This window comes from Pomacea canaliculata, linkage group LG14 (assembly GCF_003073045.1).
Source record: "Pomacea canaliculata isolate SZHN2017 linkage group LG14, ASM307304v1, whole genome shotgun sequence".
In the NCBI taxonomy this organism is placed as follows: domain Eukaryota; kingdom Metazoa; phylum Mollusca; class Gastropoda; order Architaenioglossa; family Ampullariidae; genus Pomacea; species Pomacea canaliculata.
The window spans coordinates 9,799,905-9,825,036 of NC_037603.1; the positions used below are offsets into that span (position 1 = coordinate 9,799,905).

Sequence of the window (25,132 nt, forward strand, 5' to 3'; positions counted from 1 at the left end):
CTGGCATGTATCTCAAGAATGGAAGGGACGTATCCACCAGATTTTTTTGGAAATAGTATCTTAATTCTTTTATTATAAATATAAACTTGTACCTCATCACACCTTCATTATTCCAATCTTGTAAATCGACGCAAGCGAGCGTGCTTGCACTCATGCACCATCACTTAAACCAACTCTAGAAAATAAGTATGAAAACATGCAGACAAATCAACACATTTTCTTCTGTCCAACATTTGCATCATCAATTCTCAACATAGGTCATCAGTAGTTATAAACAAAACCACACAGGCAAGTAGTAACTTGGTTTACTAGTTATAAGTGGAATCTGGAGAGAGCTGTATAACTACAGACAGGTAAATATTGAACAAATGCTGCAGGACATTTTTCGAACAGCATGGGATTACTACCTGCGACTACCGGAATAAGTAGGAGAGGGGAAAAACTGTTTGCATGGAAGTGAATGCTGCTGACTCCAGCCTCTCGCTTGCTGTGATAGTAGTATGACTAAACCAGAAGCTTTGTAGTCTCATGCCTCGTTTTAGGTCCAGCAGTCCAGTAATACAAGTTCGTGCTAGAAGCAAAGAGAGAGCGAATACACTCTGGCAAACACACAGACATTCTGAAAAAATAATGCAAAACCAAGTTTGTTTATTTTTAGGTTTACAGTTTTATGTTCTGCATTATTTGTACACATTTTTGCGAGAACAAACATAAAAACTGAAAACATTTTTGATTTATCTGCAATAATCACAGTGAAAGTTTCCTGTCAAGTCCCACCTTTAATTTTCAGTTAAAGCCACTCTACAAAGTCTCACACGCACACAGACACATAGGTGCATAAATACTCACACGGAGACCGGTGCGCGCACACACACACACACGTTAGCAATTACACGCATGCGTACAAGCAGACAAGAATTAACACACAGGTGCATGACGGTTAAGTGAAATGTCTTCAGCTGTACAAATACACATTAGAAACACATTAGTCTATGTTTCCAAACGGTTTCAGAGGCTAATAGGACCTCAAGAACATTTGTTTTGGTTTTTGAACACAAACTTCAGGGAAGATCTGTACTTTGCTGCTCAACTGTCCAGTGAACACAAAACAAGTGTTGGAGGTGGAGTATCAGTGACTTCCAGACTTTACCTGCTGCCCATGGTGCCTGCAGTGATCCCAGAAACATGCTATTTCATTACTTTTATAACTTCTTTAAACCTCTCTTTACATTCCTGGAAAGTTCAAACTATTTTTCACTGAATCAAAAGGTTAGTTCTACTATATACATTGCAAATAAATACAAAAGAAAGAAAACAGAATTGGGATGAGTACTTCAGTAGAGTTCTGATTATACAACAAAAGTATGTACATGATGAAACAGCAAATGCCGATCAACAAAAAGTCAACACATGGGCAACAGAACAGGTGTGGGCGTGCACGTGACAGCATGCAGTCCTTCCGTCAAGTGGAAATGAAGGTGTATATGGACAAAGAGATATTCAAATAACAGATTCGTTGGGTTCAGATCAACCAAAATGCATGTCACGGTGAAAAATAGTCCTTTTTCTCAAAAAAACGTTTGTGTGATCTGAAGACCTAACTCCCTAATTTGATTTTCATACGACGACGACAATGTGTGTTCATAGAGCATTTTACCCGACCATGAAAGGCGGCTCAAAGTTTTATGTAGTTAAACAAAAATAAGTCAGACCCACACATAAAGACACCAAATAGCAAGCAGCACATAACTGCACTAAGAAACACATTTTGTGGATTGTTCAGTGAAGAGGTAAAACACATTTGTTGTTCAGCAGAGGTCGATGGGAGTGGACAACTGCAGAGGAAATATATCACAAGGCAAAGTGGAGGACGATGAGAAGGATCCGACAAGACGAGCAGGGGGAGAAAACTGACGCTGTAGGTCCCTGACGGGAAATAACAACCCTAAGAGAAAAGAAAGAGGTCCCCCCACTGTATTTTACTCAGAAAGTTCTGGCAGGCAGTTGGAGTTTGTTGTTCTGTGGTCTGCAAAGTGAGTACTTTATAGCCTTGTGGTGAGTGGTGAGTGGTGACTACAGCGCATGAGGGTCAAGTGAGTGGCTATGAATGGTTGCAGGTGATTTCTATGGATACTTTTTTCTCCTTTGCATGCACATTTTTTTTGTTTTTTTTTTTTTTTCTATGTGGAAAGGCACAAACAAGAGTCGGCAATTTTTTTTTTAAATTTTGAGTTATTAATCTCACATTACATGAGGAAAAAAAAACTGCCTTGCACCGTTCCCGAGTCACTAAGGCAAGTAATTCTGGGTGTGAAGGCCCAGTGAATTGTGATCCGCAGACTGAGAGTTGAATACAAAGATACAAGTCAATACTTTCAGTATTTGTCGAGATTCCATTTAGTAGTAAAATGTTGCACTTCTCTCTTGCTGAAGGAAGAAAAAAAAACAACGCAAAGTGTTTTCAAACACCACTGTCCTGCTCTTCAGTAAGAATGATTTCCAATCCAGACAGAAATTCCGTGTGTATCCGCTGATCTGTATCATCGTCACCTGTCAGGGTGTTTGTGTTGTTGTTTATCAGTTCTTTAGCTGCAATGAACTGGAAAGTCGCAATTTTTCCCAAATGAACAATGCTTTGTGTGATTTAAGCTTCGCCAGGTAGAATTGTGTTTATTCACATTGTGTCAAACTCAGGTTCACTTTACTAAAGGTCCGATCATGTCTGAGAATCTGCTGCAGCTGGTTGGCTGGCTGGCCGGCTTCAGAAGTAGACAGTCAGTTCTTGTTTCTCCTCTCGTGGCTGTACGCTGACAGCAGGATCCAAGCTCTCCTGCACACAGAAGGTAAATATAACAGTCGACAGCATCGTTCTGTAATTAATCAGGGTGTCAACTCTGGTACTCATAGACGATTCCACTAAACCACTTATTCTCTATGGTTTCTTTACTTCACTCGGTGTTCGCCGTCCCCGACTTTTGGAATTCTTTTTCGCTCTCCCTCCATTCTGTGTCAAAGTCAAACATTGTAATCATTCTTAGGAGAGTATTTCTGGCCCCATCTTCCTTTCTTCCACTTTCTTTTCATACTGGATGTCTAGCTTCTTTTGTTGATCTTTTGTGATTTATTTTGTTTATTTACCTGTAATTTACCTTTTTTGCATTGACTCTTTTCTTTTCAGATCACCTTTAAGCACACGCTCGTATTACGGGTGTATTCTACCCTGATGTTCTTCCGACACTCACCAACGGCAAGGCGTAGTCGCTGTTGTCGCTTCTCCTGTCCTGGCTATCGGGGAATGACGGGATTGTAGTCGTAGTCGTCAGAACCGTCGCTGAGAGCGGAGCGCAGGCTGCCGCTGCCGATGCTGTCCACGTGGGTGTACAGACCGTTCATGATCGAGTGTTTTGAGGGCAGAGTGTCATCGTACTCACTGGAGTCCTCTTGATGGTAGAAGATGTTGCTGGGATGGTCATTGCCATATGGAATGACAGCTGTTTCTGTGAACAGACAACAAGCAGGTCATTATCATGTTTATATGTAAGCAAAGCGGGCACAGGCATACGATATCACAGGTACACGCGAGCAGAGAAGAACAGTGAAAGGACACCACTCACTACATTACACTGACAGGACACCCCTGACCACATTATTTTGGCAGGACATCACTCACTACATTACAGTGAGAGAACTTCACTCAACAAACCATAGCTAATAAGACATTATAGAGCTGTGTTTGGAGTATATCTGTTATGGTCAGACATGAAGTCATACGAGCGCACACAGCAGGGATCAAATGCGTTTTTCAAATTCATTTACATCAAGTAAAGCAGAACTACTCAGTCTCTCCCTCATTCAAACACACACAGGGTGGAGGAAACTGGAGTACCATGAAAACCGGATATTCTATTTAAACGAGTGTTGATGGAGTGGTTACTAGACAAAAACCACACGGTTGCCCTTCGCTCACCGATTTGGATTTCGCCCATGTCTCTGTCGACTTCACGATCATCATCTTGAACAAAGCCGTGATTAAGTGCGCCACCCGTATTATGTGATCCTCCTGAGCGGGGGTGGTGCCATCTAGCTGCGCTTCCAGCTGGCTGCAGATGTCCATAGGTTGAAAAGCACCTCGCTTTGGCTGCTTGAACGTTAACCCCTTAGGGTCAGGAGATCGGGTCAGCTTGGGCTTGTCCAGATGCTCTCGGTCACGGCGACGTCTGCAGCAAGCATGACAGTTCGTCAGATGAACACAGACGAAATTCTCTACATGCAGATACTAACGAATCACAAGCGAAGACAAATGTGAAGTGGCTGTGAACTTACCGCTTGCAAATAAAGACTATCAGTATGGCGATAGTTAATAACAAGATGGCGGCCACAACCACCATTGCTATGGTGACGGATTTAAACTCGGAGGTTGCAACCTCCGGTGGCAGTGAAGAGGACTCGAGGAAGGTGGGAGAGAAATCCACCATGACGACTGCGAAGCTTGACCTGGGAGGCCTGCCGTTGTCGCTGACCTCCACCAAGAGGTTGTAGAAGTTGTCGGTGAGGTTACCGGGCTCCGCTGCCACCTGGATCACTCCGAAGTCGTTAATAGAAAACAGACTGAAACGAGAACAACACCAAGATCAGAACAGCAACAGGATAACTTGTACAGAGTGATGAGTGTTCACAGCAATAACAAACATGCACATTGTTATCTCAAAGCTGATGGCCGTGCAGCTTCCTAACAAATCACATGAAAGTCCAAGCTGATGAACTTGGGGACTGTGGTCCCCTCTCGACACATTCATGGTGCAACTTGTTTGCTCCAAACAACACTGTAAACTTAGACTGACCCTTTGTAGTTCTGCAGAGCGAAACTCAGCCTGGTGTTGGCGTCCTTGTCCTCCGCCTGCAAAACACAATGACAAGGTTGACACCTGTGTGCGACAAGCAGGTAGGTAGTGTCACGTGACAGCAATCTGCGAAGTCAACAAGCTTATCATGCTTAAAGGAGATTATTTCAAGCTGACAAATTATCACAAGCCTGAAAATAATGGGTTAGAGTAAGCATTATGACATCCTGTTACTACACATCGTCACACCATATTATTTGTGGGATGTTGAGAAAAATGAATACACGTTAATTGTGATATTTTCTGATTTGTTTCATCAAGCTGACAATTACAAGCATGAGCCCTTGAGAAAAAGAAGTCAGCAAGTTGTTGTAATGGCAAGCAGCTAAGGAATACAAGACTGATGTCTAGTAATTCATTCAGCACAGTGCAACCTTTGTTAATATACTTCCTGTCTTCCTGATCGTGTCTGCGTGCTCAGCGGAGTTTAGTTTGTTGTTGATACATGGAATGTGTCTTCTTTCCCTGCAAACAACATCGCTCTCAATACGACCTCATTCAGGACGAAGTGAGGTTGCAAGCACGATGATTGGAAGAAAAGAGAATGAAGAGTGAGGCCGCAAGATGAATGCAATTAGCAGTCAGCAGCAGCATGTCCACCTTCACAGTCTCGGAGTTTCTCTTCTCTCAGAGGCTGAACGACATCCTGGCTGACTGGATAATATGATAGCCTCTTGCTCAATCGATTCGCCGTGGTTTACCCTCGTGCATAATCAAGGCTAAGACAACTGCATGTAGTCTCTAGACAGTGAAGTACACAGGGGAGATAACCCCACCCCTAGCATGAGTGACGTAGAGGGCGTCTCCGGGTTACAAACGAGTTATCTTCTCGTGTAACTGTAAGTAGGAACACACATGTACGGTCCGGCTTTCGCATCTTTCTATGTAAAAACATTTCCAAGTTCTATAAATCATATTACAAAAGGCAATAATAGGAATGTAACAAAGTAGTTCCTGATCTCTTTACTGTCAGTCGTTTGTTGGTAAATAGGTGAAGGCCTTGTGGCAGTTCGATGGTGAAATGGCCGCTCATTAACCGGAGACTGCCTTTACTGTTTGTGTAAACAGCACAGCAACCGACGTGACATAGCAACCGATGTGACATAGCAACCGATGTGACACAGCAACCGATGTGACATGTGACATAGCAACCGATGTGACACAGTTTCCGCTTTTGGCGCCGAGACCCTGCAGCCTTCCTTTCATTTGACAGGAAGATGTTTGTATTGCAATAGAATGACTTACCTGTAGAGTGGTCACCAGAGCCCCCTTTTCTCTTGGCACCTGAAATGACAGGTTCTTGGAAATGATTGAAGGGTGTTATCGTTGATGTCTATCACAGAGATGTTGGCTGTGGCCTGGGAACTCTGGAGACACATCAATAGGTGCACGAGTTATTGCATGAGGCACAATCCGATAGCTGTTAATATTTCAGAAAAAATCCCCCAAATACTTAGTTCCACAATGATATATAGATTAAACTTTTAGAGAGATGAAAAGTCTTTTCATACGGAGATTGCTTCAGAAGTCTGTGTAAACTAAATAAGTGCTTAGTCACTGAGCGCGAGAAGATAGTTCAGCACACAGACTGAGTCCTGATGTTGCACTTGTCTGAGAAGCAAGACAGACAGGTATATCTGTTGCTTACCTTCACACCATCTGAAGCTGACACAATGAAGAAATATTGAGACTTTGTCTCGTAGTCCAGGAAGCCAGACAGAGTTATCACACCGCTGCAACCAAAGTCAAAAGTCTGTGAGGTGGTTTGTCTGTGTGGACAATAACAGTTTTCAACATGCAGTGCATGTGTATTGCCATCATCCACTGACTTATCAAGCTTAAAAATAATGTTTAACATTTCTTATGAAAACATCTACTAGACTTCTCAAGCCCCGCTGTCACAGGACATCATCGTCACACGGAGATGGAAGGAAGAGAAGAGAGGGCAGGACAGCAGCAGTAGAAGAAATAAGAATGAAGGTAGTAAGGATGGATAAGATATCTTACCTGTCAGATCCTATATTAAACGGTAGACTGCTGTTCAAAATACTGTACTTAATCTGTGCTCCCTGTAATGGTAAACAAAATAAAGCACAATATGTTAATTGTTACATTACACAATATTGTAGGTAGGTAAGTTATTGTTACTGAAGGTAAGAAAGGGTCAGAGCTAGGTTACATTGCAAAGAAAAATATAAAATACAGAAAGGATAATTAACCATAATACGACCCTAAATGTTACAAATAATTATAAAACATATCTCAAATATGTGTAAACAAACATGCAAAAAATTTGAGGGAATAAAAACAGCTTATAATTTTTACTGGTGAACGGGCAGCAAATGTCAAGGGAATACAAGAAAAGGTTAGCAGACATGCGCACTTACAAAGTCATTGTCGATGGCGACCACCATCAGCACCTGAGTGCCGACCGGACTGTCTTCGGACACCTGGGCGAAAAAGGTGTTTGTAGAAACTGCGGGGCGCTGAGGCTGGCCCCCTGCACAGTGACCACCAGCATGGCCACCCCATAGCGAGTCGGGTTGTCCACCTGCGTCGCCTGCAGGCCGAAGAGAGAGGTGGGGTGGTAACTAAGGGTTAATACACACCGTGGACAGTCCTAAATACATGTCTGTCAACATTCAGACCACATCAAACAGGGCAATCAGAAAAACAGACCAAAATATGTCTACAGTCGACACAGCTTGCTACAAATGATATTAAGACACAAGTGCAAAGTGTTTGCTCACGCGAGAGGAAGCACACAAATGTTTGTTTGAGGGTCAGGTGCTACTCAGTGTCACTGTCCAGCAAATACAAGCATCCAAAGACAGGTGTTTGGTGAATGAACTACCAGAGTCAATGAGACTGAAGGGTTTTTACCTGCACCACAATTGACACTGTGGTAGCGGAGATGGGGGAGTCAACTCTGACCTCCGCTGTTGTTCGGTTTATTTGAAAACCGTTAAGTAGGTCTTGTCCGTCTGCGAAAAAAAAAGTGAACTTTTCTTAAACTAGGGATGTGGAAAAACGTGATTTCTATAAAATAAGGGTGTCGATATCACTTTTTTTGCAAAAAGAAACTTGATAAATAAATACTGGTTTTACCTTTACCTATGATCAACATTATAGCACTTTGTATTCACAGCTAGCAATACAGCATAAACTTTCAAAGGCTGAACTTTTATGAATCTCTTGAAGCAAAGCATGGACATCTTAAAGGCTTACATTAACTACTCTGATTTTAATAAAATTAGTTGTTCAAGACAGAAAAGTTCGAGGGATTTTTACACGGGAAAGTACATTGGAATAAAGAGAACACGTATACTGCGATGTAGTAAAGCCCTCGGGAAGTCAGGGGATTACAATGTGACTTCTAGACAATCAGAAGAAGAGAATGCTGCCAGTCCTTGTAAAGACCAGGTACTTTAAAATAATTATCAAATTTTGTTATAACGACACTTGTAAGAAGGGAATGCTACCAGGCCCTTCTAGAGAACTCGTACTTTACAATAAGTATCAAATATATGTGTGTATATATATGTATACTTACATTTGAAGGATACAAAAGCGATAGCAGGTATAATGAAAAGAAAGCTACTCAGAATTCATAAATATGTTTGGCTATCGTAGAGACTACAGCACTGAGGCATTATATACAATGCACATGGCGATACGGGAGGGTTAAGGAAGTAGCCACAAGCGCGGTCATAACTCTGTCACCATGGAAACAGTTTGCTGGCATCCAGAGAATGTACAGTGTGAACCTCACACAGCCAATGAATGGCCTCAGGTATGTGCACGGGTTATCCGTTGTGCTGTCAGATGGTACTGTATGTGGTATGTCTTCATACTAATTCTTCATGTCTTCATACTATAAATATAATCTCGCTGTAAGAACTGTAATACAGGAAGTTGCAGGAGGAGACAGGCACACCGCATTAGAGAAGCAGAATATGTGTAGCGAGTGAAGCTGCTGGTTTGACAGCTGAGTTACTGGTCTCCTGCACATGTGCCCATGTTTTGATGGGAAAGATTTGTGTGAGCACCTGGCCGCTGCTCTCACCAAGTCTCTTCACAGCAAGGCCTGGCGCACATGAGGGAGAGTGAGTAGAGCTCACGATTAACTAATGTAACAGTACCCTTGCTTTCCACAACTGCTCCGAGTGAAAACATTCCTGCAAGTAAACTGGGAATTACACATGCAGCACACACTACAGCCCACCTACTCTCTCCTCCTTTGTCACATACTAGAGCTGAACTACTTTATATTCCTCTCTGACACACTATCCTCCTTGACACTACAGCCCGACCTACTTTCTATTCCTCCCTCACATATTAGAACTCATACTCTCCTCCTTTCCACTTCCACTTCTTCTCTTCCTCCTTGATATCCACTGAGCGATCCCCACATCAAACAGTAACAACCATTGCCTACCTACAAGAGTAACTCTGCAACTTATTGTGCAGACGAGAAGCTAAACCTGCTCTTTTTCTAAAATATAATTATGTTAAGCTAATTCAAAAGAATAAAAAAAACGAACAAAAAAAAAAAATAAAACTCAAAATATTTATACATCAGTGTTTGCCATTTGACTTACAAGCCAAGTTTAAAGTGATTTGACAAACTGCAAGACCAAATAAAAATGACATGACATGACATGACAAACAAAACACGTGACTGCTGACAGTCTCTTGTCATTCACTCAGCTTATCAAGTCCAAGAAGTCTCACCATGAAAAGAATATGTGACTGGCGAGTTGATGGTCTTGTCTGCATCATAGGCAAACATGGGTGGTGTGATGGTAACTATGGTACCCTGAAAATGAATACAAACACAGAGTAAGGTGCTTGTGGAGGCAGTACTCGCCATGAACATTTAGAATTCACCATGAAGTTTTTTTTTTCTAATTTAGCAAATAATTTTTGGTGGGTTGCCAGTGCGGATAGGCTTGAACTTACACCCAATAAACGAGAGGGCGGCACAGACAGAATCCAGAAGTCAAACCTTTGAAGCATATCAGCTGTTGTATGTCAAACGACTTCAGCTCCTATTTCCTAACAAACAACAATGGCATCCAAAGGAATTATGATCCTACACCTGTCCCACGAAATTTAGCATCGTGTTCTTTCACACGTGCATCGCACGAGGCCGAGTCACAACATATCAACACCAATATCTCTCAAGGGGAAGAAATAAGTCCTCTCCGTCTGAAAGCTGTCAAGCTCTGACAAGCTCCACCTGTCAACTAGCTCCGGCGGTCGAGCGAACAGATGTGCACTTTGACCTCTTGTCATTGGATGCTGGTGGGAACCGAGGCCATTGGTGCGGTGTTATACAAACATCCTTGTCCATGTTGCTGTTGTCGTTGTCAGGTGCACGTGCGATTTCTCAGCGAGGTCGATATTTATATTAGAACGAGTGTTGGAATTATAGTAAATAACGGATTACTGGAACTCAATCGTAAACAAACTAAAAACACCAACATGCGAGAACAAACATTACACACTAACACACGGAAAGAAGACTAAAGGAAGAATGCAGTGACTGGGAGGCAAGAGGGAATAGAGAAAATAGAAAGGGGAAGTAACGGAGAAAAGCTACGGAGGATGATGGGTGTCTGACCATGTATCGGCATTGATGGAGGTCAGATGGAAGATAGTTTCTTCCTCCTGGTGAATTGTCTGTGACACCACTAGAAGACACATACTATCGAGGTAAGTTTTTCTGTATTTGTCTCTAATAAACAAACCACAGTTTCTCACCCTTGAAGCATTTTCTTGCACATATCCCTGGTAAATAGTCTGGTTGAAGACAGGGTTCTGGTCGTCCTCGTCCACCACGGTGATGGTCACGTCTGCTGTGGAGTTGAGGCGGATGTCGCTCATATCGTTCTGCAAACGATGTTCACACGGCAGTGCTTCATTTCGGAAAGCTAAGAAAGCATTAAACTTGAGTCAAAGAACACAGAATGTTTCGAAACCACTGATGGAAGCATCGTGGTATCAAGTCCGTCACACAATACAGGGAACATGAACACTGACACAGATTACATTACAAACTATTTGCCATCTGTAGGCTCACTCACCACGGCCAGTATGGTGATGGTCATACTAGGGACAGACTCATAGTCCAGCTGCCGCACCAACCGCAGTTCATTGATTTTCATTCTGTCCAGTAATGAGAAGTAATTCTGCAACCAATGCACTCGAAATAATGGTTTCCTGGGAATGAGAATTACTTTCTGTAAAACATTAAGAAACACATTTTCAAACATTTTCTCCAAGTCCCAGACAAGACTGTCAAGTCCTCTCCATGACACCAACTGTACATACCGAGTAAGGACCTGGGAGGATGCTGTAGTAGATGGCGTTGTTGCTGTAGTCTTTGTCTGCGTCTGTCGCCCTCATGCTTGTAGAGAAGGTGGTGTTGACTCTGGTCATCTGAACACAACAACGGTAACAATGTGTAGGTGGCAGTGAGCTGGCTCCTGGCTCTGGACATGCTGTGAGCTGTACCCTGGCGCCTCTTGGAAGCTCGCAATATCGGTGTGTGTGAGTGTGAGTGTGTGTGTGTGTGTGAGTGTATGTATGTGTGTGTGTGTGAGCGTCACGTACAGAACAGGTGTACAACATATGTACAGAAGTCTACAATACCGGTAGTTTTGTCAGGTCCTCCAAATGTGTGAAAATGTAAGACACTTACACATGACAAACCCATATAACCAACCAAAGATGCTCGTCTGGAAACAGCATGAAGCTAAGAGCAGACAATGTAAAGTGTTGCAGATAATGTAGTGTTGCGGACTATACAATATTGCGGTGAGTGTTACAGTGTTGCAGACAATGTAGATAGTATAGATATTGCAGACAGTGTTGAAGTATACCTCGCCCAGCGAAAGGTTGTAGCAGCACTGTGTGAAGACAGGTGGGTTGTCGTTGACGTCCGTGACGGAGATGGTCACGCCGATGTTCGTCTGTCACAAACATTTCAGAACATCGGTTGCAACAATTTCTACACATTCGTTTCCTTCTTTAATACCTTCTGTATTCTAGAAGGTGCGAAATAGCGAGCAGCACAGACCAGATACTCTCATTAATTTAGTGTTTATGTTAGGACCTGTCCAGACATTTGCCACGTGTCCTGTCCGGCTCAACCCACGAGTGGCTGGTAGAACCTGTTATTTGTCCTCCGTGAAAAATACACGCAGTACACAGCTAACGAGCTCATTACTACAGATCGATACACTTGACTGATATGGTTTGTTCTGGTATGATTAACTGCTGTACACATTATACAACATGTAAGTGTTGTACATATACAGCATGGTGAGTTGTACACATCATTCCAACGTGGGTGACATTCTATACACATAATAATATATTTATATATAATTATTATAAGAATACTATTATATATTATTGAGTTTTACAATGATAAATCATTGAATCGAGCTTACAGCTAGATAGCATTTGAAAACAACACAGGTACATCTTGGGCATGTAAGACCTCAAATAAATCTTATGAATGTAACCAAGAAAAAAAACAAAACTAACAAGCATAGTAATAGCCGCATTAATAGCCGCATAATCAAAAACATTTCTCACATACAGTGCACCAGTATCATCATTCCACCCGGGTTCTCTCTGTCATTACCAGGTGTAAACATACAGAGCGTGAGGCGACTACTTGAGTAACAATAAGCTCAATGACGACTGAGTATACGAGTGCTCAGTGCATGTTACTCACAGATGCTGAGTCCGGCAGGCCCTGTAACTTGCACTTAAAGATGATTCTGAAGGTCTGCTCGCCGTATTCACTGTCGAGGGTCTTGCGAAGCGACAGCGCGCGCGTCTGATTGTCGAAGTCGAATGGTGTGGCAGACAGGTTTGTCTCCACGGACAGGACCGAGTCATTGCCAGTGTCCACAACGAGCAGCACATTGCCTGGGTAAAGAATTCTTTTGTTTGTAAAACAATCCAAGCAAATCTTAATCCTGAACTGTTAAGAAGGAAGCATTGATAAACACAACAGTTGTCTAGAAATAAATAGAGGTGTTGGTCAGCTGACCAGCAAATGGACACAGCTCGAGAGACAGTGGTCAGCAAGACAGGTTACTCACCCACTTTGGTGTCTTCTCGTATATTCGGGAAGGTTTCATACCCAAAGGAAGGCCTGCATGAATCTGACACAGAGCAAACTCAAAATAAGGTGGGAAAAGTCCCTCGACATGATTCAGTGACGACAATGAGAAAGTCGCTGAAATATAGATGCACTAATGCATTAAGCAAAATAGCTGCAAGCAGTTTATCAAAGAGGCTACACTTGTGAGGGTCTGAGTAAAACAATGACAACATGTTTATCACACTTACAAACGACTGGATTGATTACAAAGCATTATGTATTAAAAGGACAAAAAGATGGAACTAGACTTTTTTTTTACAAATCGGACAGTAAGAAAGAACATTCTTTCTGAGTATGAGAATGCTGTGGAGTACCTCCTGTGACCGTTGGTGCGAAGAAAGTGGCTGTGAGGCACAGCCAGGCGAAGTGGAGGCACCAGCCAGTCATCGTGTCACGTGGTCAGACCTGGACAGGAGCAGGAATTACTGTTTTAGGGCGTGGTAGCATTTGGAAAATAATAGTTAATCACATCAGTAATGACTATTTTAAGCATTGAGAATCATTTATCTAAAACAAATTAAAATCATAATAGTGTTTATTACAAATGTTGTCTTAGTGTCTAACATCAGAAAACGGGAAAAGGATGTTTACTGCGGTTTGTAAACACATTTTTAGCACGACAGTCATTCGAATGTTTAATAGAACTGCTCAAAATACAAGAATGTAACAGAGTGTGAAGTAGCAGATGAAGTTGATACCAACAGCGATATTAAATAGAATGTATGGCACAAACAAAGATGGCAGGCCCGAAATAAACATCCGAAACTTTGTGATTTGAATAAGACAACAAACATGGCCGATGTGAGGTGGTGACCGCGTGCACCTCACAAAAGTTGAATGTCACGTGTGGAGGCCTGAACTAGTTCTCTGATGTCTTGGTCTGATATATCTGACACTTCTGTCAAATGTGAGACATTTGTCTCTTGAAGGTTCAAAGGTTTCTCTCAGAAAGCGAATAGGACACACCCACACCTGCCTACAGACACGTGCACACTCACACACACTCACAGTCTCACACACACACACACACACACACACACACACACACACACACACACACAGTCACACACACACACACTCACACACAAGTACACATTTTATGTGCACACAAAATTAGTAAAATCATCTTCTGGGCCTCACTTTCTATCCATAACAAATGCTACATTTTAGCTGCCATGGACCACAAATACAGCCGGACCTTGTCACACCTGAGTCAGAACCATCATTACCTGATGACTACAAATGTAAACAAACGATGATGAAATGACGACAACTGGCAAAGCTTGTCGCCCATGATGCAGTACAAACACGAGTAGTCTGACAATTGTACCCAGGAACATCCATCCGACAGTTACAGCCTGGGGACACTCAACTTGAGAGTCGTCTGGTGTTAGAAACAACATTAATCTTGTTACACCTGTCACCTTTCTTCTGACAATCTGTCATTAACATGACAGGTGACACCGGCGCTTTTATCATTCATTTCACAGTTAGTCCTGTGTAGTGCGACCCCCCCCCCCCCTATAGTGGTCGAAGTTTTCCCCATCATTCCCTCTTGTCTGTGAGTATAGAGGGAAGAAAATAGATGTGTGAGTCAAATAGTAAGAGTCGCAATCACTATACGTGTGAGTGAGTCAAACACCCACAAACAGGAAACTGCAGGTCTCAACCCGTTGAGCGAGCATCTGTCGAGGGGACTGTTGTGGTGAGCACTGTTGCTGCTGTGGGTTCAGAACAATACCACAGTGTCTGACAGTCGTCTCTGATATTCCGATGATGTGACACGACGAGCGTGCTCACGTGCACCAGTCGCACACAGTACACAGGGACAGGCGCGTGTGACATGCCAGACCCAATGAACCTGTTCTAAACAAACCTCACAATGTTTGTTGTTCACCCGGAGGATGCATGCTGTGGCTAGTATGATGACAAAGGTAACTAACGCAGTCTGAGCAAGAAATAAAAACAAAATACCGAACGCGGAGGAATTTATCTCGCTTCGTCTCTCTCTCACTCCATCTTTCTTCTGTTTATTCCTTGTTTCTCTTCAGCACTTCCTGCTTCTCTCCATTTTCCCGACACAGGTCTATTTGACCGTTGCATATCTGGGTATTGTTTCATTGTTTAGTCAGTTACCATGCAATGATCGCTGTTTTGTCAGGTATCATCCTTGTTTCCGCGGGTACCTTGGCTTTGGGTGCTGTCTTAGATCGCTGGTTTTCTGCTACAGTTTCCTTTTAAATAATCTCTGTACTGTGTACAAACAGGGCTCACCATCTGAAACAGTCCACTAGGATACATTCTCTTGTAATGACTGGGTGAAGCACAACAATCCTGGTGAATATGTCCAGAGACACACCTACAAACATCCTCAGACCCCTTAGGTCACGTGTACACATATATGGCTAACATAGATATTACTTCAGTTGTTGGCCTTTCTCTGTGCTTGCTGGTATGGTAAGTATGTATCTCGAGAACAGAATGGGAGGGTATCCTAGAGGTTAGTAAATAGTATGCTGCACTGCACACGACTGTAATTTTTACTACTGTGAGCTCGTGACTGTACTATGCACCAGACAGAGAACACCTTGTTTAAAGACGACAGTGAACACTCAACACCTGTCTTCCCGACTGCAATGAACTCGACAACCGTCTGTGCCAACAGATGCTATGAAGATTTAGGGCTTGTGTCAATATTTACATGCCATAATTGGGTTCAATATCAAAACCAGAAGTTTATTTTGGCCAAGGCAAGACTATTTCCGTGGCCAAAGCAAAAATCATTTGTCAGCAGGTCAAAAGTTGTGAGGTGTGTACGGAACGAGGGCCGGGACAGGTGTGTGATCAAGTCTGTTGATATTTACCTGCACTGTGCGAATCCTGTGTGACTACCACTCTCTGCCCCCCACTCTCTCTATTCTCTCTCTCTCTGTATTGAGGAACAAGTCAGTGCAGCAGTTGTGTCAGGGGGAAGCAATCTATTATTGTGATCATGTGAGAATTGTAATAGCAATACCATGTTGCTATATCACTGATAGCAGTCCTGACAGAGAGCTACAGGGACTACACCGATGTCCCCAGTAACATTTATTTACAATCTCATAACAACAACAATGTCAGAGACAACACCATAAACAATGTCATCAGGTGTTTCGAGTATCACGTGGCAGGTTAATAACACCTTATCCGGCTTTCTTTCCACGCGGGTGGAATGCCGAGTACCCAGTGATTAGGTAGGATTGTCGATCTTCAATTATACTTCAGAGCAATTTTCCGACACGTGACCCAGCGGTTGTACACGACTACCATCATGGTGGTATGCACACAACCGTCAGGCTACTCCAAGGGGGGCAACTAGTGGCACATGGAGGACCATGCAATGTATGGCTTGTGTACTAAAATCATCAGATATGAAATATGTTATTAATATATATGTATCTGTGACCTATGTGTGCGGTACTGCAGCTCCTTTGATTGATTAAAGTATTTAATACTTCTCTAATCTAATTTCAATATCATATTTATTTTTGCTTGCATTTACTATACAAAGGTGTCTTTGTATTCTTTCTTCATCGGTAAGCACAGGAAGAGTTGGTTTCTTCGATTCTTATTAGTTGTTATCATATTCAAAATTCGGGATGTGAGGTTACTTTTCAAAGTCAATAATGTTGTATCCTCTTGTACTGTCATGTCCTCAGGTGTGTGTGTACTCAGGTACCCAAATCTCTTTTATCATATCCTTAAAAAAAGACAGATAGCTGGGTGGGGGAATCAAACAAACAAGAGGGGACTAAGAGCAGGTGTGTATTTAGAAAGCCGAGAATATGTATTTATGAACTTGATTGCCAGGTTCTTTCGTCGGGTGCGCTGGGGTTTGAACACAAGCAGAGGTGCGTGGGTCTCCGAGTTGGTTTCCTTTGACTGGCCCAGTGGGAGTGGCTCAGCCCCACTTGTATGGCCCCAGGGTTTTCTATGCGGTCTCTAGTGTTGAAGTAAAGCAACACTAACAAAGGTTAGAAGTGAGGACAGAAAGGACGAAGGTTTGCTTTGCTCTGTAATATATTTTGTGCGAATCTTATTTGTGGCTTGAGATGCACTGATCAATGATCATGACCTTTTCAAAAGTCACTTTGGCTTGTCAAGGTGTTTAAATATCCTGCTCATCTTTGCCCTCTAACACGATGGCAGACTTAAAATGTTCGAAACTGTTGTCCAAACCTAAATATCTAATTTATTCTGTCGCACTCGAAATGCCATGAATATCTTTCTTCCTGTGATACGACTACCAGTGGAGTCCAGTTATAGTTTGAAAAGTAAAGCAAGTCTACAAATGTTTGTTGAATCCTGCACACAGCTAACACTATCATCACACCTACTACTAACAACCAGTCTACATGCCTACTACCATCTCATGTTCCTACAACTGTTGCTACTGTTGCTACAGGTACCACTCAGCCCTCAAGCACAGAGAAGAGCACAAGAAACAAAAATCAAGAAACATGGCCGCCAGTTATAACCCAAAGGAACATAAACTTTATATTATACAACACACTAAGCATGTGGAGCTAGGGAATGGACAATGATGAAAGTAATCTTTCAATCCTCATCTGCGGAGATCGAGGCTCAGTGGGACGCATAACATAATTTAGTCACATCCTTGTCACGTGATAAAGGGAACAGACACATGGAAAGGGGAAAGGTCTACAAAGAAGCATGAAGTAGAGACGACCGATGTTTCGTTTTTCAGTTCATCAGTAAAGGCTTACACACACACACAGAGGAAGGTTCGAAGCAGGTTTGGCGAGACGGTTTTATAAACACCTTGCCGAACCTTCGTCCATATTTATCCGCTTAAAGCAGCTTTTATGGCTGGCTGAAGGGACGGCTTTCGCATGATTTTTGCATTCTCATACAGGGCTAGGCAGAATTAAAAAAAAAAAAGACTTTGAACAACGGCGCCACCTTTCCTCGGCTTCCTGATGTGGTGTCAATAAAGGGGATACAACTTGCGGCCGGCAGCTTTATGGCGGGCAAGAGGCAAAATAAATTCAGTGACAACTTAGAAGCTGTAAGAACATACAGTTCCTGCTGTAACGAATTCAGTGTGTAATTAGTCTTGACAATCAACTTATAATTAGTATGTGTACGAGACAAACAGGGAGCAGGGAACAGGGGAGTCCCCCCTGCTGCTCTCCTCGTCTCCTTTTCTTTCAAGCAAGTACAACATTACGACTGCAATACAGTCGAGGTACTAAGACACGTGCAGCAGCACTTGGACACAAGTACATGTACAGTACCACAACAAAGCCAGCTAGTGACGGGGAGGGGCAGCCAGCAACTAAGACTATATCTCCGGCAAGGCAGCCAGCCCTGTAAACAGATATCTCATGCAGACGAAAGAGCACCGTGCCCGACACGAGAGCTGAACCCAGGACAGCCAACCCTCGCCAACAACTTACAAAAAAAGGCACCTTGGTGTGAAGCAGACGTGAAGGGTGTCTGAACCCGCCTCGTCAATAGATGATGGTGTTGGACAGGTCGACAGCTTACTTCTGCTGCTCGCAGGACAATTATTTCGGTCACTTCAGAGTTCCAGGGTCAACATTTATTTTTATAATGGAAGAATAATAACATAAGAAAAATAAACTTGTGATTAACCAAGAAGGAGACAAAGAAAGATGGAAAGTCCAGCAGAAACATTGAAATTTTTTTCTAAGATGGTGTGAGGACTAAGTGCGAAAAGCTGTTTGTGACGAGAGTTGTAGATGACCAGAAGCAGACCGAGAAAACCGTCAAAGAAGACAGCAAGAAATCAAAAGCCGGCGTGGAACCTGGTGTTGTTCCGTTTCAAAACCGATTCTTTGTTGGTCAGTTGCTAGGTCAGCGTGGTCATACAATGACTAGTCCTCTTCTTTTGATGGGTCACTCTGCACCGAACCTCCTCCATCAGGTATTAGTCATGTTTACTTTGATATACAGTCAGTCAGTATTACACCCTCTTGACCAGGGGTGGGCAATTAATTTTCCCAAGGGGCCGCATGAGAAATGGGGATGGTTTTAGAGGGCCGGACTAATATAGTTAAATCAGTTTTACCCAGTACTGTATATATAGTATATATACTGGCGGGCGGGCCAGCGGGCGGGCCTTTGCCCAGGTCTGCTCTTGACGGTGAGACTCGTGTTGAGGTCACTGTGCGCACTGGTACTAAAGAGGCTGAACTGGAGGTGAAAGGTCACTGACTGGCAGACAGCCAGAGAACGCAACAAGAAAGATGAACCAGAAAAGTGCTCGAACCACACAGCTGGACAAACACAGACGCAGCGCCATCTTGATGTGCTTGATGTGCAGCATGGTCCAGATAGATGGAATAGCAGGGTCAAGACTGCGGCTCCTCGGGGTGAAATGTCAACATTTGTTTGGCAAGCTCTCGGCAGTGCCCACTCACTGGACGGAGAACTGGATATTCTTAAAGGTGAGTGGGGGGAATAACATGGTTGCAAGAAACAGACAAAGAAGTCACCCCCACCCTTTTATTTAACACCCCCTCAAAAAACCCACCCCAAACAAACAAAAAAGTTTTTGTATGACAAAGCTCGTTAATCAAAATGTTCCGTTTTATGAGGAGTGCAAGCCATATGCTATATAAAACCATAATTTTTAAAATCCAGACTTTTTTATACTAAAAAACAAAGTCGCTGGACAACCTATAAAATGTTGTCTCTGGGACTGGAGATCACATCACACAGGAGGCGAGAACATTTTTCTATCTTCTTAAGGGTGGAATGTCTTTGTTGCCTTTTAAGCAGGGTAGATATTGCCGCACAGATCATGAGTTCAAGTCAGGCGCACAGTTTGCCAGAGAGCGAGCAACGGACAGTGTGTGGAGCTACACAGACTGCCATACCCCGTGTTTCAGTGACTATTGACTATCCCTGGTTTACTGGCTGCACAGCAGGGACAGGTGCTTGAACCCAAGTCACAGAAGGTCGCCATATTGGGCTTCACGGGGTCCAAAACATTATATGAAACCTTTTTATACGAACTTTTTCTCAGTCTCAGTGGTTGAGTGGGACATTTTGTGTCGGCTTTCATAAACGAACCTCGGCGCTAGTAGGGACTTTACACCTGGAGCTTCCTTTTTGTTGTCAAAAGTTTTAAAGTAAAATGATAATAATAAATATTTTGCGATGAGCTGTTCAAAGGAGAGAGCGCACTCTGCAGGGTGAGTCATTTTTTTCCAAGTTTTTCAAGCTTTTTTTTTTTTGCGGGAAACAGGACGATGGTGCTCGCGGAAGGACCGAGGGGAGCGTTGGTAAACAGTGCGTTGTGCGCGTGAGTACAGTCTGCTGGCCGCTCGTGCTGCCGGTCAACACGTGCGCACGCGCCACACTGGAGAAACTACAGGACTAACAAGCGATTTGTTGTGTGTCTTCCTTCCCTGCTCCTCTCGCTCCACTGATTGACAAATCCTTGCAGCACTGTGTGTCAAGTGACACTGCACTTAAATCCAAACCAATCATATTAATTAATCTCTAATCTTTTAATCTGAGGCAACCTGCACTAGACTGGTAATACTATGTGTGCTTTAGCTAATAACTGTTCTAGTGGTGTAGGGAGATGCTTGGTGTTGAGGGTGGGTGTAGGGGTAGCGAGCTCCATGCTGACTGTGAACGATGTTCACATTCTTGTCCCTCATACCTTCTTCCTCCTTCCACATACCTCTGCGATCCTCCCAGCACCCGCTCTAAGTGGGGTGTCTAGTGTCCGGACAGGTGTAACTGAACGATTTAATAATAAGGGAGGCACCACACACACTCCTCCCATCACCAAAACTAATAACAGTAGCGGGCATCGATTTGAAAAAAGTAGGTAGTCCCGACCCCGCACATTCGAGGTGATTGAGCACGTGCCCAGACAGGTTGGTTCGGTACCTCGGAGGTAGTAAGTGTGGCTATGATGTGGTTGAAATAGCTTTTCATCTATGGGTCAAAGTTTGGAGCAGTGTGATCACCTACCTACGAAGATTATGTTCAAAATATGTCTGCATCTTAAAATAACACTTGTGAAATTATAAAAACAAAGAGCACAAAGCAGAAAACACTGCTTACAGTACCACAGTTGTGACACCAAGAGTAAGGAAATAACATGGAAGATATACACAAACCTTCGGCATTAAATATACATTAGCTATCGTGCATCTGTATTATATTATTAGCATATTGTAGACACTCTATCAATCGGTTTTTTTATACATCAATGTTTTCGTCCACACTAAGACAGTCTACAAAGAACAAACAGCAAGGATGTCCTTTGAATCCTCTGAAAGAGTTTTCTGGATCTTTGTGACTGGTGCATCATGGACATGTAGAGGTGGACCGCTGGCTGCCGAGACCAACGCTTAGCCTCTTGCCGAGTTCTCCGCTGCTAGTCTCGGCGAGCCTAAGCAAAGAATATGACCAAACCGGAAGCTTTCTTGTCTCATGCCTCGTTTTAGCAGTTAATTAGAAAAAAATCGTCAGCCAGCAGTCCACGGATATTATTTCTTGGGTGTATAATAGTCAAAGCCTTTACAGGCCTTTACAGCTGTAAGACAGGTGAAGCAAGCGTGCTAACCTCTTGCTCCCTGTGTACCTGGTCTGACAGCGGTTGTAATCCTCCCTGTGAGCGACAGTAACCCAGATATAGCCACATAGTTCAGTAATAAACATCCTGCTTTCAGCTCCGCCTGTCGAGTGTGAGATCCCCCTCCACCCTACACCCCTGTCCTACACCCGGCTTGCTGGGGCTGTCCCCCTGTCTGCTCTACCTGAGCCCCGTGGGAAAGTTTGTCTCGCAGTGAAACTGTCACGAACCCCCGCTGTGTGTGTCGTGGGTGCGTGTGGGGTGGGCGCAGCAGAGAGTGAGTGTTGTGTAAGCTGTCCACCCGTAACCCCACTGTGCTCTCCTGATCAGGCGTACCCCAGCAATATCAGTCGTCTGTTGATAATTTAGTGTCGCGGGTTTTCGAGTCGTAAAGTCACAGTCACACTTCCTGGACCTGCTTCCACTGACGAGAGCAGAACAAAATACGAATTACCTGTGACATTAAATTATTTCAAAGTTCAGGTTACTTTTTCCAAAAAAAAAAAAAAAAAAACAAAAACAAAAGCCGTGTACAGACACATAAAAACTGTAAGGTTGGAAGAAAGGTACAAAATAACCGGTCTGTCTACACTGGGACATGTAATGTAAACTTCGTATCAGTGATTACAGTACCCACTCCCCCTATTTATTATTTTTTTCAATCATCAGACGTTTCTCTCCAACACACCAGCCAGCGAGGAGATACACACCTGTCGAGCATTAAATTCACTCTCGTCAAAACGAATGAACCTCTCGCTATGTTCATTCCTTCGCTCTCGTCTCGGTTCACACCATTTTGAAAATACCTCTCTACTTCTAGAAAAATACTTGCACTGACCTCACGAACCGCCGGTAGTATTCAAAGATCAAACACAGTCACTGATATAAACTCATATTATGATTCTGTCAATTATTTTATAGTGTTGACATGCGCTAGACATAGAGACATGCACTGATTATTCTTTCCTCCATTAATATACTATTCCCTGTGCACATCGTGTTAAGTACAGTGCTAGCTAAACGAAATATTGAGTGAAAAACATTCATTGGAAAACATTTAATGAGTGAATCAGAATCTTAAGACATAGGAAAGAAAATAAAAAATAAAAAGAGAAACATTACTGAATAGTACGAAAGATGAACGAAAGAGAAATAAACTTTGGACAAATATACTTGATAACCGATATATGTTCACACATCTATACAACACTGACATAGAACAGATACAACAATGTTAACAGTCAACACACACACAGCATGACATCGTGCCACTATACCACGTGACATAATAGACACTATACCACGTGACAGTAACACTATAGCACGTGACATAATAGACACTATACCACGTGACAGTAACACTATAGCACGTGACATAATAGACACTATACCACGTGACAGTAACACTATAGCACGTGACATAATAGACACTATACCACGTGACGGTGACACTATAACACCTGACATAGTAAAAGTGACATAGTACACATATACAAGGTGACATAGTACAGACACATACAATGTTACATAATACACACACAGACATAAATACAGGACAGAAATGGTAAGAATGGAACCACCCATAGATCGCACTCTTCAACTTCTAAACGGTTACCTGTCTTTGTTTACCGGAACAGATAATAATAAATTATAACTGCTCCCCTGCTGTGCAAGTTTTTTCTGTTAATAATACCTCCGTTCAGAATATAATTATAGTTTTAGGAAACACAACCTCCAGACATAATTTTTCTACAGAATTCACATTTCATAACAAAATAGAGCACGGATCGTTTCCTGCATCGATTTTCCTGTTTCCTCTGGAATTTGCAGGCGATGTTCTGTCAAAATCTTCCTGTGTTCCTGTCAAATGATCAAAGTAAACAGTAAATACTTGTGACTAATCGACCCTTACCTTGTCGCATTATTTGTCACAAGGACTGTCGCCTTCCCTGGTTTCTCGTCCGTGCAAATCGCGGTCTTTCGATGTCTAACTTCCCCCGACACCGCGCCTCAAGCACACGACGACAGCCATTGACTGGAAGGAAAGCAGGATGTCAGAATAAGTCGATGAAACACCTGGCAGCAGACGGTATCACACACCTACGGCACCGTCACCCGCTTCTCTTCCAGACGAGCAGACGACTTCTACACTCACCAACGGTCTACACCACACCTACAGTTGCGCAATCCAGGGAAGTTTCACAGGTACTAGTCAAGAAAACTCCCAGGTGTAAACAGCATGACTGTGGAGAAATAAACTTTGTGTTGTTTAGTTTCTCCAAATATTAGTGTCACCTGCTGTCGTCTGCACTGACAGTGAAAGCGACACGCGAGTCCCGCAGCGAGGCTTGTGTACCGCAGTGAAGAGATTAATGGCGAGCCTTTCTCACGACAGCTAAACCCTCGCTAACTGCCCGCCTCAACAAGTGCACACACTGCCCTGCTCCCCGCACGGCCGCCCTTCATTTTCAGACTTCTCTCGCCCCTCCTCCCACTTTGTGTCGTCTGCTGTCAGCTTTGCTCACTTGAGCCCGACTCCGACAACATGCTGCCCGCGCGAGTTACACATCAAACTGTCACTCCCAGGCTGAACACAGTGGCGGGCGACAGTTACTTTGCACTGGGGTACCAACGGCAGTGTGCAGTGTGGTGGAACGGAGGCTGGGAAACTCGACTTTCTTTATCCTTAGCAAGGAATAATATACTGAAAGTATTACACCCTGTAAGTTGATTTTGTTTGCAATAAAGGTATTTATCGTCTCAGACGTAACAAACTGACTTTTAAGCTAACTTTTAAAAAAATCTTGTTGAATAAACAACAGTCCGTCCTTGTTACATGTTACGGGAAAGTTGATGATGTTGTTGTCATGTCACGATTAAGCGAGAGAATTCTGACAGTCTGGACATAATATATTAAAAAATAATGTAGGATGACCAGAAAGGTGATGATGATAAAAACGACGATGGGGTTAGGACTGTCATGCTTGTCATTCAGAGGTTAGCAATACAACATTACCTCGAGTCCTACACCTTTGACGGAAAGGTTTTACATATCATCGCTCATTCACTCGCTCACTTGTTTGCTCTTCTGCGCTAGAAGAGATAATTATTGCCAACAATTATTATTATTATTCGGTTTTCTGAGGTAATTATGTGTGTGATCAAATAATTTTGTTTACATAATGTAAAAAAAAGGATGACTATTTAAATGGTCACTGCAACAATGTTAATGTTCTTCCTGAAAACTGTAGGTGAGACACAGCTTACTCATTCTTACAATTACAGTCACACGCAGAGTTTGAAGATTTGTAAAAATTATAAATAAATGACAGTGGAACGACATTTTGTTGAACAGTTTTGAATTTTCATAAATGCTCGACGAGGCCAAACGACGGTTTTATTGCCAGGAATACATTTTAGGTT

At 42.9% G+C, this 25,132-nt stretch overlaps 2 protein-coding genes across 3 annotated transcripts; both read right to left on the bottom strand.

Moving 5' to 3' along the window:
* Positions 1 to 643: 643 nt before the first annotated feature.
* LOC112555306 (protocadherin Fat 1-like) lies at positions 644 to 24,212 on the bottom strand. 2 transcript variants are annotated; one of them, XM_025223651.1, is made up of 21 exons: positions 23,865 to 24,212; positions 23,622 to 23,744; positions 13,401 to 13,491; positions 13,025 to 13,087; positions 12,652 to 12,848; positions 11,789 to 11,878; positions 11,238 to 11,345; positions 10,991 to 11,095; positions 10,668 to 10,796; positions 9,636 to 9,720; positions 9,044 to 9,079; positions 7,785 to 7,885; positions 7,289 to 7,461; positions 6,909 to 6,970; positions 6,550 to 6,634; positions 6,147 to 6,268; positions 4,842 to 4,897; positions 4,324 to 4,608; positions 3,968 to 4,217; positions 3,243 to 3,497; positions 644 to 2,830 (listed from the first exon to the last, which is right to left on the bottom strand). In XM_025223651.1, the coding sequence occupies exons 3-13, from the start codon at positions 13,471 to 13,473 to the stop codon at positions 7,315 to 7,317; spliced, it is 1,134 nt and encodes a 377-aa protein (XP_025079436.1). In that variant the 5' UTR covers positions 13,474 to 13,491; positions 23,622 to 23,744; positions 23,865 to 24,212; the 3' UTR covers positions 644 to 2,830; positions 3,243 to 3,497; positions 3,968 to 4,217; positions 4,324 to 4,608; positions 4,842 to 4,897; positions 6,147 to 6,268; positions 6,550 to 6,634; positions 6,909 to 6,970; positions 7,289 to 7,314. The 2 variants fall into 2 exon arrangements, with proteins under 2 accessions (XP_025079436.1, XP_025079437.1); XM_025223652.1 differs by lacking the exon at positions 9,044 to 9,079 and having other exon boundaries at positions 23,622 to 24,212.
* LOC112555599 (protocadherin beta-7-like) lies at positions 4,320 to 7,315 on the bottom strand. Its single transcript, XM_025224030.1, has 6 exons — positions 7,289 to 7,315; positions 6,909 to 6,970; positions 6,550 to 6,670; positions 6,147 to 6,185; positions 4,842 to 4,897; positions 4,320 to 4,608 (listed from the first exon to the last, which is right to left on the bottom strand). The coding sequence occupies exons 1-6, from the start codon at positions 7,313 to 7,315 to the stop codon at positions 4,320 to 4,322; spliced, it is 594 nt and encodes a 197-aa protein (XP_025079815.1).
* Positions 24,213 to 25,132: the final 920 nt, after the last annotated feature.

What these genes read in the sequence shown, in the direction of transcription:
- LOC112555599 (XM_025224030.1), bottom strand. Translation starts at nt 7,315, where the DNA reads ATGGTGGTCGCCATCGACAATGACTTT. An exon ending in CAGCTTCAGATGGTGTGAAG is followed by an intron (nt 6,186 to 6,549) that starts GTAAGCAACAGA and finishes CTGTCATTTCAG; the next exon opens with GTGCCAAGAGAAAAGGGGGC. An exon ending in CTCTGGTGACCACTCTACAG is followed by an intron (nt 4,898 to 6,146) that starts GTAAGTCATTCT and finishes TGTGTTTTGCAG; the next exon opens with GCGGAGGACAAGGACGCCAA.
- LOC112555306 (XM_025223651.1), bottom strand. Translation starts at nt 13,473, where the DNA reads ATGACTGGCTGGTGCCTCCACTTCGCCTGGCTGTGCCTCACAGCCACT. An exon ending in CCATCACCATACTGGCCGTG is followed by an intron (nt 10,797 to 10,990) that starts GTGAGTGAGCCT and finishes CATCGTTTGCAG; the next exon opens with AACGATATGAGCGACATCCG. An exon ending in AGCAGTTGTGGAAAGCAAGG is followed by an intron (nt 7,886 to 9,043) that starts GTACTGTTACAT and finishes TTTTTTTCGCAG; the next exon opens with ACGGACAAGACCTACTTAAC.